This window comes from Pseudopipra pipra, chromosome 2 (assembly GCF_036250125.1).
Source record: "Pseudopipra pipra isolate bDixPip1 chromosome 2, bDixPip1.hap1, whole genome shotgun sequence".
Classification (NCBI taxonomy): Eukaryota; Metazoa; Chordata; class Aves; order Passeriformes; family Pipridae; genus Pseudopipra; species Pseudopipra pipra.
The window spans coordinates 31240657-31261643 of NC_087550.1; the positions used below are offsets into that span (position 1 = coordinate 31240657).

A 20987-nucleotide genomic window follows, 5' to 3' on the forward strand; every position below is an offset into this window, starting at 1 on the left:
GCCATGCTGATGAGGAGGCTGGAGGAGCATGGGAATCTGGGAGAAGACACAACAGGGACAGTTGTGTGGTGATCCCAACTGACCCAATGGATATGCCATACCATATGACATCGTGCTTGATATGTAAAGTGGGAGGAGGAAGAAAGAAAGGGGGGATTTTTGGAGTGATTGTGTTTGTCTTTACAGGTCACTCTTACCTGCGATGGAGCTCTGCTGTCCTGGAGATGGCTAAATCCCTGCCTGCCCATTGGAGGGGGTGAATGACCTTCTTGTTTTGCTGTGTTTACAGGATGGCTTTTGCTTTCCCTATTAAACTGCCTTTATGTCAACCCATGTGTTTTCTCACTTTCACCCTCATCCCACTCGTAGTGGGGTGAGTGAGCAGCTCTTGGTGGTTCTGGTGCCTGGCTGGGGTTAAGCCATGACAGTGCCACAGCAAGGAAGGCCTGCAGTCACCTCCAGCAGTGGCTTTGGGCTCAGGCAGCATGCTCAGCAGCTGGAGAGGCTCGTGGTGCTCCAGCAAAGTGTCATACCAGGAATAGGATGAAGCACTCCCCATCACTGTTGAACACGACCAATGACAGACGCAAGATGTTCCCAGAAAAGGTCTGTGCCCTGGCACAGCTGGAAGGGCTTGCTGACATCTTCTGCACCACTTGCAACCCCCTAGGACTTGTGGGTCTGTCTCTAAGAGCCGCTGTCTGTCCAGCTGGCCCTGACCCCGGTGTGTCACAGGAACCTTCTGCCTGCTCCGATTGCAGGGCATTGCGTCACACTGCCCCAGGGATGCGTCAAGCCCTCAGGATGCCCTGCTGCTGCTGAACACCCTTGCTGGCCACAGTTGATAAGAGATGTTAGATAGCCACAGGAAAGGTCTTTGTCCTGGAAAAACCCAGCGCTGGTCCCAGTGGGACGTTGGCAGACTGGGCAGATCAGGCCGTCTCTGGCCTGGCAGGGGGTGCTGGCTCTGCTCTGCCCTGGGCAGGCTCCCGGGGCACCCGCACTGTCGCCATCCACCACAGGGAAATATGATTTCTGTTCATATCGTTGAAGCAAATCAGGATGGCAGCACTTCCTTTAAATCTGTTTAGGGGCATCAAAGCCAGCAGAGAGCAGTGACCTGGGCACAGAGGCTCAGTGTCAGGAAGACAAGAGAGAAAGTACAGCTTTGACCCAAAATGTCAAAAGAATGAGAAACCCCAAGTTCCCTTCTCTAACCAGGCCCAAGTGGTCCTAATCACACAACCACCCACTCCCAAGGATGGGGGGCTGCCAGCATCCCCACCCCTCCTGCAGGGCAGGTTTCCCATCTGCACACCCCTGCCTTTCAATTTGGGGTGCTCTGGTCTCGGCTGTACCTCCTGCTGCTGCCTATTGCCTGCTCAGGGAGATGCTGGAGGAAAGAACCTCACAAATCCATGCTTGGACCCCCCAGGTCTGGCTCTGCTGTCAGCTGAATTGGCTGTGAGCCAGCAAGGTGTCCTCAGGGCAAAGACAGTGCAGGGAGGGGATCCTTCCCTTCTGCTCAGCTCTGGTGAGGCCTCACCTGGTGCACTGTTTCCAACACAAGAGAGACATGGAGCTCCAGGAGCAGGTCCAGCAGAGGGTGACAACGATGATTAAGGGCCTGCAGCATCTCTCTTATGAGGAAAGTCTGAGGGAGCTGGGCCTGTTTACCCTTGAGAGAGATGACCTAGAGGGAATCTCATCAATGTATATAAGTGTCTGAAGGGAGGTGCCAATAGGATGGATCCAGTCTCTTCTCTGTGGTGCTGACCAATAGGACAAGAGGCAATGGACAGAAACCAATGCACAGGAAGTTCTACCTTAACATGAGGAAGAACTACTTTACTGGGTAGGTGACTGACCACTAGAACAGGTTGCCCAGATGAGTCTCCTTCCCTGGAGACATGTCTGGACACAATCCTGCGTAATATATTCTAGGGGACCCTGCTTGAGCAGGGAGGTTGGACTAGATGACCTTCAATGGTCCCTTCCCATCTTACCCCTTCTATGAATCTGTGGTTTAATCCGTCTGATTGTCATTTCCCTTTTTAATGTAATGAGCTTTCAGCAGAGACATCTTCCAGCCCAGGGGAACACTCATCCCAGTCCCTCTGGGCGAGGAGGGCCCACAAGGGGTGGGCAGAGCAAGGGGAGGCAGCAGCTGCAGCAGTGGCTGCAAACAGAGCTATGCTGGTGCAATCACTTCCACCAGTCAATCCAAGGAGCTCTCAAGTTCTGCTGGAACATCACCTGAGAGCAGAATCAAACCCTGGGAGGTATCCAACTATCCCATCCCTCTGTACAGCACCGGCGGGAAGCAGGGGTGAGGGAACAGCACCCAGGGCATGGTGAGAGGCCTCCCCAGGGAAGAGGTGCTCAAGAAAGAGCTTTGAGATGCTGCAGAGAGCAGGAAGTCTCACAAAACATACACAGGGACAGAGGCAGTGCAGGAGGAAGCAGGGCAGATACTGAAACCCAGCCAAAAAAGGTAATTAGATAAAAAACTGTCACAACTGGAGCAGCCTCAGCTGGAAGTGTTTTAACCCCAGAGGTGCCAAGCACCCTGCAGTGACATTTTTAAGAGCTGCAGATCCACAGCCCATCTGGAACATTTGTGTTCAGTATGTGGATTTAGGAGCCAACAACCAAGTGAGAAGGCAGAAAGGTTGGATCCTCATTGCCAGCAAAGAAAAAGCAACATAAGAATGCAAAATATCGAGAGGGAATTAATTAGGAAGCACATATATTTTTGTTAGCTGTTCAGAACTAATTTCACAGCAAGACTTTGGCTGCAGCACCTGCAGGGCTGGTCAAAGGCATGCTCAAGGGTCAGGAGAAATGCCACTGAGAAATAAAGAGGAGGAACTTACACAACTACACTCTGGTTTTTTTAAAGTATATGCTGCGTGAACAATCTCCCACTTCCACAATTAAAACAACTGAAAAAGAGATAAATCAAAGTTATTATCCTGTTACAAATATCAGTCACCCACGTATTGACACACTTTAACAGAACAGAAGAACAAATAATTAAACACAAAGTATTTAATCAAGCTTTTATTACATGAAAGCGAGTGAAGCTTCACTTTCCAAGCCATGGACGGTTCAACAGTTGCAGCCACATTGCCGACGTTCCTGGTGTGGCATTAATTCATCCTGTGATGTGTCGCCGCTGGAGAAATCCTCAGCGGATTGGGTAGAAATCCTCCAAAAGCTCTCCTATTCTTTTCTTTTCTGTAAGAGGTGGGAAAACCTAATCAGCATTTGAGATCAATCCGGAATATGTTTTGTATTAAAATCTTAAGGTTAACAACGCCACCAAAAATCTGATTTTTGCTACTAACAGTGAATCACCAGCTTGCTGTTTTAACTAAATGCATAACTTCTTTCCCATAGGGCTCTCCACAGATCCCTGCAAAGGCATCTCCACATTAACACTTTTTTATTTGTACATACTCTTTCCAACATGGCACGATGCAGACCACAATCCAACAGCCAGAGTCACCTAACTGTATTGTGTCAGAAAATGGACAGTTTTCACCAAAATCTGCCATGGCCTCTTTGGGCTCAGTGACCACATTTAGTAAAAAACTGCTGTTCTTCACCACAGCTCTAAGCCAAGAGCACTTCAGGCTTCCTGCCATTTCTATTTACTCTTTTTTCACCTGCTCTGGTTGTTTTCTGAATATTCATCATGCAATTTCCGAATCTACATGCATGGGCATTTTGTAGAATAAACAGTACAATTGTGATGTTACAAGAATAAGACCTGAGCTTTCTAACTTCCATTACTTTATTTCTTCTTCAGTGGTACCAGTTTGGTCTATTCTTATTTTCTTTTTGTTCTGCTATTTCTATATTAAAAAAAGCTTTTAAGAGGAAGAGGTGGTCATCAAGGCAGATCAACAGCTCAATAAAAATATCTATTTTCATATCATAAAATCCTTAATACTGTTGCAATTTAGATTGTGAATAAGCGGGAGAGACTTAGCTCAGCAATATCTTTACACACGTTAGCACTTGTTAACTGGAACATAAGGCAGGCTGAGGTCTCATTTAAAAAACCAACTCATCGTACCTGCCGCCTTAAAGTCTTCTGGGTGATGCCTGACGTACTCCAACAGCTCTCTGTCCTTTTTGGCATAGATGTAATCTGAACGTTTCGCCAGGTAGTAGCCAACAAACCACCCCACGGTGGTGAACAGGACCTGGCGGTGAACACCTGCAGCAGGAAGAGGAATGTCCATGTCCCCCTGTCCCAGCTCCTCTCCCTGGGGGCCTCAGGCAGCCCCCTGCTTTCCCCGGGTCCCTCATGCCCCAGCACCTCCCTCCCTGCTTTCCCCCAGTGAAGGTCCCTACACACCCACACCTCCCATGGCCCCTGCCAGACCCCCGGAGAGACCCCCTTTCCTCAGGGCTCCTTCCCCTTCCTGCCCTCCATATCCCTCAGAGAGTCACCTCAAATCCCCTCCACACCCATACCACGTCCCTTTCTCAGCCCCCTCCAACTACCTCCAACTCCCCCCCCGGCCAACAAACCCCTCATTTCAGGGCTCCCACTCCTTCACTCCCATCCCCTCACAGAGACATCCAAAATCACAACAGAGCACCCCATTCCCCTCCAAGCCTCCCACCACTCCTCACTCAGGGTTCCCTCACCTTCCCTCCCCATTTATCCCTCCGACTGACCCCAAATCCCACACATTCCATTCACCAGCCCCACATACTCTCTCATCTCAGGGCCCCCTCCCCTTCAACCCTCAAGGTCACTCCAAATCCCACATACCGCCTTCCCCAGCCCTCCAAATCTGCTCTATCTCTCCATCCCCTCACCTCAGGTCTCCCTCCCCCAGCCCCAATATCCCTCACGGTCACCCCAAATTCCCCACACCCGCTCCCGCAGGCCCCTCCAGCCCCTCACTCCCAGTAGTTTCCCCTCCTCCCCCTTCATTTATCCCTCAGAGTGACCCCATATCCCACACAGCACTTTCCAAGCCCCACATTCTCCCTCTACCCCACCCCCAGCCCTCGTATCCCTCACTATATCCCTCCTTATAACCCCCTCAGGGCCCCCTCCCCTTCACTCCCGCCCCTATAAGCCTCAAGGTCACCCTAAATCCCACACACTCACTCCTGCAGCGCCCCTACCCCTTCCAGCCCCTCACTCCTGGCAGTTTCCCCTCCTCCACCTGCATTTATCCCTCAGAGTGACCCCAAATCCCCCAAAGCCCCTTCCCCAGCCCCTCACTTCAGCGATACCCCCCCGCCCCGTTTCCCCTTCGCCTCAGGCTCCCCCTTGTCTCCCCGCACCGGCTCGGAGGACGGGGCGCTGGTTGAAGGTGTTGTCCAGCAGCGCCGTAATCCACCCCACGAAGCCCAGCCAGACCGAGCCTCTGTTGAACAGCGGCGGCGGCGGCAGCGACCGCGACTCGTCGGGCAGGAACACCATGGCTGCGGCCCGCCCAAGGTGACTCGGCGGAGCGGAGCGCCGGCTGCGCCTTCCGCCGCCTGCCCGCGTCCCGCTCCCGCGTTCCGCTGCCTTCCCCTGATTTTGGTTATTTCGCCAAAAAACACCCCAAAATCCAACCCTCCCGGCCCACAAACCCACCTACCCACCCCTACCCGAGGCTGAGCGGTTCTAGCAGCGGTCGGGTGGGGGTTCCCGCAGCCCTGAGCCCACTGGGTGAGGCGGCCCCGCTTGCCTCTGGAGGGCCAGGGAGGCCGGTCGGTGAGTAAATTAGGGGATTGATAAAGGACTAAAATCGAAGCCCATTAATTTTCAGAGGTCGTCCTGCCGACAGATTGAATACTGAGACCTGCACCATGTTGTTAGTTTTTGCTTTTTTAATTATTACGAAACCACATTAAATCACTTGCCACCATAGCAGGATTGATGGAGCCATTAAAAAAACCCTTGCATTAAAAAGACACCACCGGTCCCAAAGGCTTCTCAGCCTCTTCCCTAAAAATGTATTACTTAACTTTTCTCCACACAGGAGGAGGTTGGGCAGTCACTGCTCCCCAGTAGTTGAAGCAGGAATTACAGAATGGCCATAGGTGGTCATTTAAGTCACTACCCCAGGCTGAATTTCACAGAATAGTTTGGGTTGGAAGGGACCTTAAAGATCATCTCATTACAACCCTCTGCCATGTGCAGGGATACCTTCCACCAGACCAGGCTCCTCAGAGCTCTGTCCAAACTGGCCTTTGACACTTCCAGGGCTGGGGCAACCACAGCTTCCCTGGGCAACCTGTTCTGGAAGGAGTTAGGCTTGACTTGCAAAGGTGCTACTGCAGAAGAGGCAAGTTGTTTTTTTTTTTTTTGTTTTGTTGTTTGGTTGGTTTTGGTTTGTTTTGTTGTTGTTGTTTGTTTTTGTTTTGTTTGGGGTTTTTGTTTGTTTTTTTAAATATTACTGTTTCCCTACACAGGACAGCACCTCCATGCAGAAGCACTGTGGATGCTTTACCCTGTGCAGAACTTTGAGGCCTAAACCAGCAGTAAAATACAGGTGGTAAGAAGCACCGTGCCATCAACGGCAGCCACAGCAGCTAAAAAGAGCATGGCAAAGCTGCTGAGGTGTAAAAAAGGCAGAAACTATGAGAAAGTAATGAAAAACAGAGTGAGAAGGTCTGAATGGACTGTGAAAAGTTTAAATACAGAAGCTATTTGGTTACAGAAATGGCCACAGCAACTACTCAACCTGCTGTCCTAACAAGAGCCCCACTCTCTTTTAACATCTGAAATATTCAAAGAACTCAAAAAGCATAACTATCCCCTGGACTATCCTCTCCAAAGGGGTCCAGTTTTTCAACTAACACAGAAGAAAGTTCAAAAACTACTTGAAAAACCAAAACCAAACAAATCCATCCCTTCTCCTCCCATTTCATGTCAGCACTGGAATCCAAACCAGACCCCAATCTCTAGAGCAACATCTTTTAGGGATGGTTATATAGGGTTTAAAAAGTAGAATTATTTACCACAGAAATAACTTACCTTTCAGGGTACATGATTCCAGAGGCAGAATACAATATACCTTTTTTTGAACTTTCTAGACGAACTGTGGACACTTGATCTTTTGTTACAGTTGCAGACTTTTACATTAATTAGAAATAAATACCATTATGCAGCCACATTATAGGGTAGATTTAATGGTATTAAAAAAAAATTCTTCATGTCAGTCCCAAGCCTCAATTTGGTCATCTGGGCTACACAAATAAGTATTAAAAGAATATTAAAGCCTCTTTGAAGAGTATCCATGAAACAAGGAGGTCAATGGGATATGGACACATAAAAACTTGATATTTGAGTGTTCAAGATTTTGACAAAGTTTCCAGCTAGACACTACATCCTTACTTGTGCAGGTGTCCCTCAAAAGCAGGGCTTAGATGTGAGCTGAAAAAAATGCAAGAAATACTCAAAGAAAAAATGTCAAGTTTTTAATTTACAAGTTCCACAGAACACAGTGACAACGCTCTCCTACACAGCAATCATCCCTTCTAATTTGACACAACAACTTTTATTCAAATACAAACAGTAATGGGAGAATCAGGCAGGTTTTCCTTGGGACAGAAGTCTGGACCTTGTTGAGCTTCACAGTTTATCCACAGCCCTCCACGTTACTGTGAGTAACTGTGAGCGCTTCTGATCAGAGGTATCCTCGTTGGGCAGTACAGGAGTGCTGGAAGAAAACCTCCCCATGTGGCGATGGTACACATACACTGTGTCTTATCCAGAGCTGTATGTTCTTGTGACATACAACTGTGCCAGTAATCCCCTCAAAGGGATATCCTGGGACTGGTCCCAGCACTGTGGCTTTACTCGGCCTTTTGTCTGACAGGAATTCTCTCAGTCAAGACAGAGATGTAGAGTTTGAGCCAAGCGTATGTGATGCCCAGAGCACAGTATACAGAGATCAGCAACAGAGGGACAAAAGGGAAGTGCCATTTCCAGGGGGTCAGGGGAAATATAATTTCACAGAAGATTTCCAAAGGCACGAGTTGGATGAGGTAGATTGTTTCAAGCCAGTTAAGGAGAGGCTTCTCTCTCCTGTCAGAGGAATTAAAAAAGAGGTAGTGTTAAAATACAGGATGTTAACTAAAAATAACAATTCTGTTTTTCAGCTATCACTGGTGACCAGAGCAAAGACTATCTATTAGTTCACAACAAGGCTTTAAATAACAATTTAAAAAGTTTCAGAAAAAAACCCCAAACAACAAAAATCCCCAGCATGATAGCCAAGACTACAGCTAATTTCCTTATCACGTGCCTTTTACACCAAGTTCCAAGATGCCTTGGAATCTAAGGAGAAACCTTATCAGCTGCTGTATTTCACCCCACCTCCTTTCAGTGAATAACTGAACAGACCTTCACACACACACTTGTTCCACCAAAGTTGTTCTATATCCAAAGACAGGAAATGTCACACTTATTTTAACCTCTTCCCCCAAGCTTTCTGTAGGATGTAATGTCTAGCCAATCTCTCTGGCAAAGGACATCGGTGATATGGTTTTGACTGCAGATAGCTTACAAGGAATTTCAAGTTCTGGCAGGAATTTGTTCGTTTTGGCAAGTTAGGAACAAGAAACTTGCAAAAGTCCCATCTCTAGACAAAAGCTAAGCTCCTACAGAGCTTTTTAGTTAGAGCTCTTGAGACAGAATGATTGAATTCTTAAACACTAAGGGGGAAAAAGCAGTCTCGCCCAAAAAAAACCCACCTACAAAAAACAGGTGCTTGAAGTACTGAACACATGTTTACAGCCCTTTTGACATCCCTCATTACAGCTTGGTTTTGCCCTGAAAAAAGTCTGGGAAACAGGGAAGTGGAGACTACAGGGGTTGTAAGGATAAGCAGTATCTTTGGTCAAGTAGGTAAGAGATCAATAGGCTGTAAAACTACACAGGATGATTTGGACAATTACATGTTCTGGCAGCCAAATGTTTGCAGCTTGGTTGACAAATCACAGCTTGTAATGTACGTTATTTATAACCTGTCCCTTCCACACATTAAAATACTACTGTAAAAAACCAGAGCAGAGTAAGATAAACAATCGCCAGATAACTCACTGTAGTAAGTGCTCCAAGACTGAATTAAATCCTCACAGGATACAGCATCACAACTCCATGCTTTAACAGGATATCAGGCAGGTGGGGATCTACAGCCTGCTGGGACTAACTGGGCAGCTGTCACAACTCAAACATAACCAGGATGTGCTGTAATAATCCTAACTAAGGCACTGCCTCCTGAGAACTGCTGCAGCAGCATCTTTTGACTAGTAACACTTCAACCTGATACTTCAGCATCGGTTTTCTGTGCTGTTTGCCCCCCCTAAGACAAGACTGTTTCCAGTGCCAGAAGAAATGTTGTTGTTCCTGGCACTGAGAATGAAGTTTCTTTAATTACCTGAATAGAGATTTCAATGAAGAGAAGCTATAAACAGTAAACAGCAGCATAAGCAGTATTTTAAGTGGAAGTTCTGAAAAGCAAAGAACATTATGGACTTTTAGAATTAATTATGAAAACTTTTTGCCATATGAATTGCACTATCTTTAAATCCTACTAGTCACGCTTGCATTGTTCAAATTTATTTTCTGCAGACCTACATGTTTTACTACTCAGGATACTAAAAATAAGCATAGATGTTTACTACAGCAAATGCCAAGCATTTGCAATACACTTACTTCAATTATCTATAAACATACTGAACACAATAATTATAATTACAACTTGTGATAGCACTGCAAATAACATTTCCCTATTCAAAAGAAATCACAAATCACTGGGAAGTGATTAAAGCAAAAATGACAGGCAAATCAACACTATTGAGCTCTACGTCGCACACGAGATAAAAATTAACTAATAGAGAAAGCAGAGCAAGTTTCTTATTTCTGAAGGCAGCAGCTGTCACAAATAAGCAGCACTGTCAGACCAAAAGATTGTGAGTGCCTGGATCTGAACTCTCCCAGAAGGATGACAATCAATTCAGTGTTACAGTGTTGTCGTAACCACCATGGCCTGGAGTTTGAGAAAAGCAAACAGGCCCCTGATTAATTGAAAAGGTAGGAGGTGAACGAAGGAACAAACAGGTTTTGGTCACAAAGACACATCTGTCTCTACACGCACTGACTTAACTGATGCTACTACATGATTTTTTAATTTAAGCACAGTACTGGCAGCATAAGGAAGCAGTCAGCTGGAAAACAGCCTGCCAGGGCTGTAGTTTCAAATTGTCTTCATCAGTTTTGCCTGACATGGTTATGACAACGGGAGGTTTCTGGAACTGTGGCAGAGCAAGGGATAACAAATATTGACTGACAACTTCTCATCCCTATTTCAACTTGAGGCCTATTTCAACTATGGTCTTTCTATAGCTTTTTAACCCAATGATTCTTTTTACTAGTTGGAGAGTTTGCATTTATGGAAACAGGCTGACATACAGCCTCCTTGCAACTTTCAAGGTATTATATAAATTAATCCAAACCCATTACCTGCATGACATCTCAGGAAAAAAACCCAAAGTAGTAAGGTGAAACCACAGAAAGAAGAATACTTTACCTGGTGGAGTGAACAACAATGGAAAAAGTGAGAAATGCCCTGTTGTTGTCAGAATCAAGTAGATGCCAGCATCCTTGGCTCTCTGAATAGACAACAAGCTAAAAAATGACAAGAATTTGTTATGCTTTTGTCTTTTAGTAAAGAAACTTAATTTCAGCAGAGCACTACACAATTCACAAGAGAGTGAAGAAAGGTCAAGTAGCTTCATGGTACCACAGTCCCTCCAAACACTGGACCTGTGATGAAGTCTCCTGCTTCCAAACTACATAGCCCCAGAAATAAAAATACAAGAGAAAAATTATCCAGGAAACCCTCCCCCGGAAAACCACACACCCACTGAACAAAACTACTGGCAAGGCCTGACAGAACACAAGAGCTTAAACATCACTAAATCTCTGAGGGAGGAAAATACACTTTGGAGCAATACTGGTCAGGCAGTTTATGAACTACAGCCTACTTCTACCCTAGGCAGGCATAAAGTTCTTTTGGTAGGAACTGCGTATTATTCTTGTCAAGCACAGTGCAGAAGATCCCTTTCCTCAGCTGGCTGCTGACCAATCTATCCAGCATTTTAGAACATGAACCACAGCACTCATCAAGGTTTGATCTGTGCCTGAAATTAATTTAAGTGCACTACACTGTTCCAGCTTAAGACATTCTATAAACACGTTCATCTTCTGAAATATACTGAAAACAAAGTGATCCCCTTGGAGGATTCCTTAACAAGTGGTTGCAGGTCCACTTTGGCCAACTTCTGTGTACAAAACTCACTTACCTTAAAGGCAGAATAGCAAGGAGTATTGCTTTTTCATGCACGTGCCAGCCAAACATGAAGGAGCTCAGCGCACAAAGAACAAGGCACTGCAGAAAGCCTCTGGGCCCTTGAGGTTTAAACCAAAGACAGAAAACAGAGGGCTAGAAACAACAGGCAAAAACAGGACTTCAGTGAAAAGTTTGGCAATCCCGAACACAAGCCATCGTCCAAAGAGATTTTTCAATGTTAATACACCCCACTGCACCCAGGTTTGTGCTTGTGTGGCACAGGCATTATATAGCACTGGACGAACCAGATCTATTTGGGTGTATGAGTAGAGCCTGAAGGAATTCTGTCGAAATAACAGGAGGGGAAAGCAGACTGAAAGACCACAGCCGACTCCCTGCCATTTGCATGCAAGAACTGTCTTTCAATCTAAGTCACTAAATTCATTTTATCAAAGTCACCACATGATGGTGTTGAAACAAAGATTTCCCATTAAAGGCTAGTTACTCATTAAAGTGAAAAGAACTGTGTATTTGGGTAATTCCTTACTGAACCTCTCATTCTGTGCTTGCCATGTGAAGAACACTACATTTATCTGTGGCTCATGCTGTTAGGAACACTGCAAGCTGCTCAAACAGCTCCATCAGGAACTCCACCCACGTCAACTACCTTCTACCACAAAAGGTTACTTCTAGCTCAGCACACAGACTGGTTTTGATCCAAGTTTGCTTTTAACACTCTTTTAACCATTGACAGGGGCCATAAATGTAAGTTCATATTCGAAGAAAGTTTTATTGTGTATCAAGAAAGATATTAAGTCCAAATTTATTCTAATAACTGGCTTTATTAATTTTTTTAAAGAAAACATATTTGTTGCCCTAGAATTAAAATTCCTGTGAAGTATACACTAATCAATTAAAACCTAATAGGGACAAAACATGCGAAGTTTCAAAAAATATTAGTTGTTCTTACCAATATAGCTATGAAAGTACAGATTAATGTTGCCAGTGGAGTCACTGAAGGGAGGACAGTGTGCTGAAATTCTTGAACCAGCCCTCCTGTCATGGAGGCTTTAGGGATTTTTGTGTGATCAAGAAAATTGCACTTTAAACCTACAAACAAAACAAAGAAGCACAAACTGAGAAGTGCCAATAAAGAAAATGAAGCAGCTGAACTAAGTAAATGGACAAGTCTTTTCTTTTTGTAAAGGATAGCAGAGGGAAGTGATTGATCTCTGACCTACTGCTGAGAACTTACACATTACATTACGTGGACAATCAGATGATTTATAGCAATCTGAAAACGTAATTTACTACATGCATTTCAAGTGGGGCAGACTAAAATCCAGAGAGCTCTATCAGCAAATGGCACCAAGCAGAAAGATCAGCATACTGACCAAGAATTGTTAGTGCTTTATCCATGGCATTGTACAAAGCCCAGAAGTTGGGGGCCCAATAGGCATGGCAGAGGCCTCGCTTGAAAGGAAAAAGCCGTGAAATGACTTGAGGCAGCTGGCCCTACAGAAAACAGAAGAAAGAAACGACCTCTTTAGACAAGACATGGTATTTTTATAAGGCAATTTTTTAACAGGTCTGGGGAATAACATGTGAAAAAGGGGTTATTACCAATACTAGGAAGGGTCCCAAAGAAAGAGCAGAAACAAGACAGACAATCAGTCCCAGAAGAGTTACATGAAGAAAGCTGAAACTTCTCCACTTCAGGGATCCATCTACAAGAAACAAATGAATTATGAAAACAGTTACTGTGGGAAGTGGAAAGGGAGACAAAGCATTCCACACTGACAGGGAATTGATAGCACCTATTTTAGAAGGGGCACACAGCCTTTTACGGCAATACATTCAGTTGCTTCCTTCAACAGTCAGCTGGCATTTATCTTTTTCCACACTGTAGAATGCAGGAGCTGCAATCTTTTGCTGTTTTCCAAATTTACCTTCCCTGTTCACATGAGGAGTATCAGGCATGTTTTAGTGCTAAAAATTGGAGAGAAACTCAAAGAAGGACTTTGAAATGGCTTCTGATGCAATCATAACAGTTCTTATGGCCTCCAAGTGCCACCTGCAGTTGGTTCGTGCTCGTTCCTCTTAACAAAGAACTTAACAAAGGACTCAAAGTAACAGGAATTGTACAGAAACAAATGTATTTCAAAGATCTTGCAAGATCCTGTCAATTCTGCTCTCAAGGAGAATTTTTGTTTGACACACAGCCATTTTGTTCCAATTGCATCTGCATATCTTGAGTGTTCCCCTAGTTGCACTGATCACCCAGTCCCCAAAAGCCAGTGAGGAAAACCCCATCTTACCTGCATTATTTGCAGTAAAACAATAGGATCGTAACAAATAAATGCCATATGCTGGGGCCACGTACAAGTAGATGTGTTTGAAATGCAGAAGAACAGCAAAAAGAAGAGCGCCCTCCAAATACCTTTTCTAAAAGAAAAACAAAACCCAAGCTCTTTTTCCTGTACTCTGTACTAACTCTTAATGGTCCCCTGTTGTACTCCTACGGCGATGGGACAGTTATTACAGGCATTAAAAAAAAAAAAAAAGTATTTACTTCAAATTACAAACTCAGTAGTATTATGCACAAAAGGTATGGAGAAGGAAACTATTGTGTCACAGAATACTTGGACAACTGGGACAGGCCTCCCTTCCCCACAGCTTCAGAAGTATGTTTTCTAAGGACTGGTGATTTGAAAGAGGATGGCAAGAAATGATGCCACATTGCTTAGCTGTAATACAGAATTTAGTTTTCTCAGTGGGAATTGCAATGCTGCAGCATTAGCAAGCAATTATGGTGAGTTTCAAGCTCTCCTCCTCCCTCCGAAACTCAACAAATAATTAGACATCCAGCTTTGCACACCTCAACATCAAGCCACTACCACTGCCTTCAACATGGGCAGCTCAATGAAGTGAATTAATGCACCTAAACACATATGGCAACAAATAGATGAGAGTCACTTGAGTTTACCTGACACAGACGAGCAACAGAAAGAAGCATCAGCCCAAACAGAAAGCCATTGTACTGGAAGTGAATATCTGAACTTGAGTTAAGAAAGGAATAAAGCAAGGTTTCTTTACTATTATGTTTTCTGGGGAAGACTCAAAGTTCTGAACAATAAATTCAAATTAAAATGGAATTTAAATCAAGAAAGCAATCTTAAATTCACACCACGCTGAATTATTATTTAACATTAACTGTTAGTACTCTTAGACACAAAATCTACTAATGCTAGCACATTACCTTGATGAAATGAAACACAACAATCTACATATGTATTATGCAACTTATATAAGACAAACCAAAAACAGATTAAATCTCCACTTAAATTTTTAAGCACTAGTGTTACCAAACAAGTTATATTTCTTAAAATAGAGCCTATGCAGCAGTTGGAGAAAATGTTGAGAAGAGATTTAGTTGGTGAAATAGATAATGGTTGATGGGCAAGCTCTGGGTAATGTCCATGTGTTAGAACAACAAATTAGAAGTTTAGGGCTTGGCTAACGAAGCCTGGAAGATAATTTATTTTTGAGAACTGAACACCAGGAATGCAGAATTTATAAACCACAAAGACATGTTACATAACCCAGAGATGTCCTATCTGAGAAAAAGATAACAAAAAGACTGAAAATGTGAACTAATTAGCATGAGAAGCAAGAAATCAATAACCAATAGATGAGAGAACACTAATTAATGAAGAGAACTATGTAACTTGTAAGCCAATGAACATTAATTCCTTTGTTTGCTGAAGTGTATAAATAGTCAAAACTTTTGATAACTGATATACACGTTTTGTGGAGCTATCCCCACATACCTCTGCACTGAATAAAGTGATGTCAACTTTTTAACCTAACAAAGTGGTCAATTTCTCAGTTTCTGGTGACAGTTCCTGGCAACCAGAACAGGAGCAGGTTGCCCAGAGCAGCTCTGGATTCCTCATCCCTGGAAGTGTTCAAGGTCAGGCTGGATGACGCTTTGAGCAACCTGGTCTAGTGGAAGGTGTCCTTTCCTGTGGCATGGGTGTTGAAACTAGATGATCTTTAAGGTCCCTTCCAACCCAACTCAACTCTACGATTCTATTCTGTGATATCTTCTTTTAGAAAGCCTCCCTAATTCCCATATAACATTAGCCAATTGAATACAGTCTGAACTTAAAGAGCTTTGAAGATTTTCCTTGCCATGGGACAAACTTGGAATCACACCCAGAAAATAGAGCCTGTCTGCTAATACTTCTGTAGGCAGGTGGAGGAGGAGCACCCAACAGGAACAGACACATTGCTGCCAGACTGGTTGATTCTCCTGCAGTTCTGGCAAATCAGACGAAGAACTGACTAATTTTCATTTTGCCAAATAAGAATTCTAATAAAAACATGAAGTTAGTTAAATAACCTCAGAAACAAAACCAGTAGCGTTATTTGCTGTGATAGTAATATGAATTGGTACCACACACTGTAACAGGTTGTTAAACCAACAAAATAACACAAACAGTCCATAATGGTTTGAAAGGATACGATCCACAATTAACAACCCAAAATTCCACAAGAGCAGAACAGCAAGAATAAATGCTGGTTTTTCCAGGATATCCTTTGCAGCTCGTTTTCCATTTATGCATCTGCAGCACCTGAATAAAGGCAGAAGAAACAGAAGTTTTAATTCAAACAGACAACAAAAGCATTGCTGGTTTAAAGAGCTGAAAGGTGCACTTAATCTGAAGTTAGCCCTTTTATTAGGATGGAAGACGATGATAAAATCCTTGCTAAATTCATCAAGGGCAGTGTCATGACAATGTCATGAATAAAGTTTAGTAAAAGAAGGATTTTCAATTTCAAAGCCGTAGTGTGTTCCACATACTAAAGCTGATGTTAACTAACTTAGCCTCAGGCTCAAGTCCTGCATTCACTAAGTGTAAAGCTGTCACAGCCTGCTTGCCATCATGGATGAGCAATTTATTGCTACATCTGGAGACAACACACCAAGTTGTATTTAAGGTTGGACATTAACTTCTTCCATCCCCCCTCCCTCAATATTATGAGTTATCTCTGTTGGTTAAAAATCCTATTACTTCTCTGCGTGAAGCAATATGGTTCATATTATTTTTGAAGGCAAGGTTAGGTCAGATTAAAAAGTTACAGATGATTTGTGTTGAAATACTATTGTAGAGCCATTTTAAGAAAGCCAGCTCATATACGGAATCATGAAATGGTTTGAGTTGGAAGGGACCTTTCAAGGTCATGTAGTCCATACCCCCTGCCATGGGCAGGGACACCTTCCACTAGACCAGATTGCTTAAAGCCCTGTCCAACCTGGCCTTGAATTTTTCCAGGCATGGGACATCTATCACCTCTCTTAGCAAAATGACCCCATGCAGACACCAGCCCTGAGCCTTCAGCCCCACATTCATATATCTGTGAGCCAAAACAACAAAAAGAAAAAAAAGTCACAATGCAAAGCTAGCTCATTTCAAATAAAGTAAATAAAAGGGCTTAGGCAGTGCTCCAGTCAGAGAATTTTCTACCTGGATTTTGATTGACAGATTAAAACTAGGGAAGACTGTTACAGCCAAATCATTAAGGTAGACAACATAGTTCTCAAAACATCCTCCACTCTACTCTTTAGGTATTAGATAAATACTTCTTTACAAAGTCAGGGCACACTGAAAGTATCCAATCCTATTATTTTTCTATTAGACTTGGAATAATCAGTTTATCATCAAAAATACCAAAAACACCGGAGCAACTTTGCATATTTGATACTTTGTGACAAATTTCCTTTATGCTTCTACTCTAGAAGAAGCATAAAGTAGCAAGAAACAGAGTAGCAAGAAAAATAACAAGAAAAAAGCCTATTCTGAGCACACAAGCTGTCCTGCAAGTCCTACAACATGAACCCAGTGACAGAAACAAAACCAACTATAACACATGAAACAGCAGCTAATGCCTGACTGCATGCAAATCTACCACATGTACAGAAACTGCATCTCCCAGAACAAAACATTAGATTGTATTTAGCACTGTATTCCAAATTTCTCCTTGAATAGGTTAAAGCAACTTCGGCATTTCCATGCATTTACAAGCTCATTCGTACAGTTATTTGTTGTGGCACGTATTAAAGACTACCCACTGTCCCTAAAATTAGAATGTTAAGACTTACTCATGAACTCCATATATGAAGAGGATATCAGTAAAAATGACAGAAAGTCTTTGGAAGAAAATGGTTGCACGACTGGTGTAATTCAGGTTTTCGATAACCAACATCTGCGGGTCGAAGTACTTGGCCACGTGCGAGAGTGCGTATTCAAACCAGGCAAAAAACGGTGGATAATCCAGGGTCCATTCCGAAGTTGCCTAACAACAAAAGAAGATTAAATAGTTTAAGACACCCCATGCTGCTTGCAGTCCTTCAGCTGATGCGTTTTATCTCAGTAGCCTCTATTTAACAGAAACTACTCCACAGTGAGTAGCCAGCTCTGTGGTGCTGAGCATGATTTAAGCTGTTCTTTTGCAGTACTGGTAGAGAGACAGGACATCTCCTGATTAGTAGGAAAAGATTAAACAGCATTTTATGTATCTGCACCTAACCAATATATAACTGTCTGTTCTTTATAAATCAACTTACAGTAAGAGGGCCAATATTAAAAAATCTCAGTAAAACAGATCACAGCGAATATTGGTCTACATTGGAGCAAGTACCAACACAATCAGCCTTGTCTCAAAATAACTCATTCATAAGTCTTAACTCTCGTATGACCTTATCAAGACCAAATGGCATTATGTGATCTTTTCCTATAAGGACAGCTGTTATGCTCTGAACAATCCTTGGCTGTGGGAATAGGAGAGGAAGAAGGAAAAACAGAGCAGGTTGGGACGAGGTATAGTTTTCAGTGTGCATGTTCCCAAATGCTTATCTCATGCTGATAAAAGGCATCCTATCCTCTGGCACTGGGATCGTGCTGGCATCACAGAAATGTGGTTTACAATACTCGATCAGCCTTACGAAGTTCTGACCTACACAAATCGTTTACTCCTGGATACACAGGTCCCAGATGCTTAAGTGGAGGAGTACTAAAGTCTGTGATATGTATCCCTATACTCCAGAAGATACTATAAGATAGATTAAAACCCAATTATATAGGCTGAGTCTATCACAAACTTAAAGTTGATTCATCTAGACAAAAATCAATGCACACTACTAGTACATGAGCAAAGGCTCAAAACTTTACTAAAGTGATTGATTTCATAACATACATATGTCTATACTCATCTGCATTATTCATTTTATATTCTGATAACTGTGTATTATCCAGGACAAGAGCGAAGCAAGCAGCAATTTAAGACTACCATGCAACTTGCTCCTGCGCTACACAGCCTTTCTAATAACCCACATGCCTTAACTGCTCTTGCCATTCTGCCTTCTTAAGTACTTGCAGCTTCCCAAAAGAACTCTCATTTTTTTAACTAATGCTACACAGGGCCAACAAATTGTGACTGGTATGTTTCTGTCCCACTGCATGACACCCACCCACTTCTTCCAGCATTCACAAAGTCTGACATACCCAATGTGCCTATAATTCATACACAGCTAAAAAACCCCAAACATACTTACCTCATAGTACCACTGAGAAAGGGGTAAGTTGTGGGTGATGGCAAGCCAGTTCCTATGTACTTCAAAATCTGTGGAATAACTACAGAAGGGGTATATTAAATGTCACACACATGCACTTAAAGGAGAAACATTTCAGAGTACCTCACCATAGGCAGGTAAAAAGGAAGTCTCTACTGATGAGCTCTAGGGTACAACTGTGGTCAAGTAACTGAAACAGCAGCAAAGATGCTGCATGAACTTTGTGCCAAGGATATATGAGAGAATCCTTGAATGTGCTGGGTTGGAAGGGACCTTAAAGATCACCTAGTTCCACTCCCCTGCCATGGGCAGGGAACCTTCCACTAGACCAGATTGCTCAAAGCCCCATCCAACCCGGTCTTGAACACTTTCAGGGATAGGGCAGCCGCAGCAGCTCTGGGCAACCTGTGCCAGTACCTTGCCATCCTCGCAGGGAAGCATATTTTCTTGACATCTAACCTAAATCTCTCCTCTTTTAGTTTAAAGTCGTTCCTCCTTGTCCCATCACTATCTGACCGTGTAAAAAGTCACTCATATAGCTGGCTAAAGGGCAAGAACTATTTATAGCTTAGCCTTTTTAGACAATTAAAGCGAAATTCCAGGTTTTAACTGACTTTTTATACCAATTTGGTTGTTGTTTGTTTTCTTTTCCCACGGTAAAAAAACTTTTAAAATTATGAAGCGCTAACGTTCCAGCACATTAAACAACCCAAACCTTAAAACTAACGCGAACAGCCAGCCGGGAGGGGCTGGAAGGGCTCCCAAAGACAAAAGCAAAGCTGTGCCACGCCGCACAGGCGGCGCCGCCCCGCTCCCCTCACCAACCCGGGGAACACAAGGGGACGGCGGCCCCACGCCGCCCGCGGCCACCGCCCCCAGGGGTTCGGGGCAGCCCAGCGCCACCCGCTCCCGCCTCATGCCCAGGGCCGCTCCTTACTATGCGGGGATCAGGAGGCACTTGAGGAAGGACACGCCGAGCGCCAGCGCGCGGAACCAGCCGCGGCCGCCCGCCGCCATGGCGCGCGAGCCCCCAACGCTGCGCATGCGCCGCGCCCGCCTCCTCGGTTTGAAGCGCGCGCCCGCCCCGCCCATCCGCCCGCAGCGGCGTGGGGAGCGCCACTACGCATGCGCGGGGAGCGCTCCGCGTCTCGCTGTCATGGGCACGAACCGAAATAGGGGAAATTCGGGTTGGATATCGGGAAGTGGTTTATCTGCGTGAGTGTGCTGAGGCATTGGCACAGGTTGCCCTGAGAAGCTGTAGATGCCCCATCCCTGGCCGTACTCAAGGCCACGTTGGATGGGACTCTGAGTAACCTAGTCTAATGGAAGGTGTCCCTGCCCATGGCAGGGGGCTGGAACTGCATGATCTTTAAGGTCCCTTCCAATCCTTAACGCTCTATGATTCATTCTGTGATGTGGGGTTGAGTGGTTGCTGAGAGGTCTTACTTGTTTAGCTTAACGAGTTTTAAATAAGAACAAGTCACTTAAGAGCTCTAATAGTGTGTGATTTAGCATGCTGCTCACCTGGCTTTACTTAGCATGAGCAGCTGGATTTGCTGAAGTCTTAGGCTGAACTTTCACCTGGATATGCTTTTGGCTGGAACAAAGTTAATTTTCTTCTTAGTAATTGGTACAGTGCTGTGTTTTGAATTTATTATTAAAATACCATTGATAATACAGTGATTTTTAATTGCTGCTAAGTAGTGCTTACTCAAAATCAAGGATTTTTCAGATTCCCATGCTCTGCCAGCAAGCAGGTGCACAAGAAGTACAAACCAGAAGACAGGGAGGCTGCAGCCATCAGCAGAAGCTCCAACTTGGCAAAAGCAGTTAATGTCCTGTCTATATGAACACAGAAGAAGACTCCAATAAGGTGTTAGAAGGCCCCAGACCAAAAATCACTGTTGGACCAAGAAGCATGTGAATAATGAGCATGCAGAATAAACCCTTATTCTCAGAGATAAAAAGCTCAGGGATTTCTTTGTTTGGGGTCCCTTTGTGGAGGCACGCAGCTTGAGCTGACCTGCTGC

At 44.1% G+C, this 20987-nt stretch overlaps 2 protein-coding genes across 3 annotated transcripts; both read right to left on the reverse strand.

Moving 5' to 3' along the window:
- Positions 1 to 3048: 3048 nt before the first annotated feature.
- On the reverse strand, positions 3049 to 5528 carry NDUFC2 (NADH:ubiquinone oxidoreductase subunit C2). Its single transcript, XM_064644886.1, has 3 exons — positions 5317 to 5528; positions 4085 to 4228; positions 3049 to 3240 (listed from the first exon to the last, which is right to left on the reverse strand). The coding sequence occupies exons 1-3, from the start codon at positions 5453 to 5455 to the stop codon at positions 3191 to 3193; spliced, it is 333 nt and encodes a 110-aa protein (XP_064500956.1). The 5' UTR covers positions 5456 to 5528; the 3' UTR covers positions 3049 to 3190.
- Positions 5529 to 7421: 1893 nt separating this feature from the next.
- On the reverse strand, positions 7422 to 20647 carry ALG8 (ALG8 alpha-1,3-glucosyltransferase). Of its 2 annotated transcripts, none has more exons than XM_064644881.1 (13): positions 19895 to 20647; positions 18940 to 19018; positions 17488 to 17681; positions 15849 to 15958; positions 14308 to 14375; positions 13640 to 13766; positions 12945 to 13048; positions 12712 to 12836; positions 12292 to 12389; positions 11335 to 11440; positions 10560 to 10657; positions 9408 to 9480; positions 7422 to 8053 (listed from the first exon to the last, which is right to left on the reverse strand). In XM_064644881.1, the coding sequence occupies exons 1-13, from the start codon at positions 20047 to 20049 to the stop codon at positions 7822 to 7824; spliced, it is 1569 nt and encodes a 522-aa protein (XP_064500951.1). In that variant the 5' UTR covers positions 20050 to 20647; the 3' UTR covers positions 7422 to 7821. The 2 variants fall into 2 exon arrangements, with proteins under 2 accessions (XP_064500951.1, XP_064500950.1); XM_064644880.1 differs by having other exon boundaries at positions 11335 to 11474; positions 12292 to 12431; positions 12716 to 12836; positions 19895 to 20644.
- Between the last annotated feature and the right edge of the window lie 340 nt (positions 20648 to 20987).

Excerpts from the sequence above, each read along its gene's own strand:
- NDUFC2 (XM_064644886.1), bottom strand. The coding sequence starts at position 5,455 with ATGGTGTTCCTGCCCGACGAGTCGCGGTCGCTGCCGCCGCCGCCGCTG. Across the intron at positions 4,229-5,316 it reads GCGCCCCGTCCTCCGAGCCG|GTGTTCACCGCCAGGTCCTG; the intron begins GTGCGGGGAGAC and ends TTCCTGCTGCAG. Across the intron at positions 3,241-4,084 it reads AGAAGACTTTAAGGCGGCAG|AAAAGAAAAGAATAGGAGAG; the intron begins GTACGATGAGTT and ends CACCTCTTACAG.
- ALG8 (XM_064644880.1), bottom strand. The coding sequence starts at position 20,049 with ATGGGCGGGGCGGGCGCGCGCTTCAAACCGAGGAGGCGGGCGCGGCGC. Across the intron at positions 14,376-15,848 it reads TGGGTTGTTAATTGTGGATC|ATATTCACTTCCAGTACAAT; the intron begins GTATCCTTTCAA and ends ACTCAAGTTCAG. Across the intron at positions 13,767-14,307 it reads CTGTTGCTCGTCTGTGTCAG|AAAAGGTATTTGGAGGGCGC; the intron begins GTAAACTCAAGT and ends TTTTTCTTTTAG.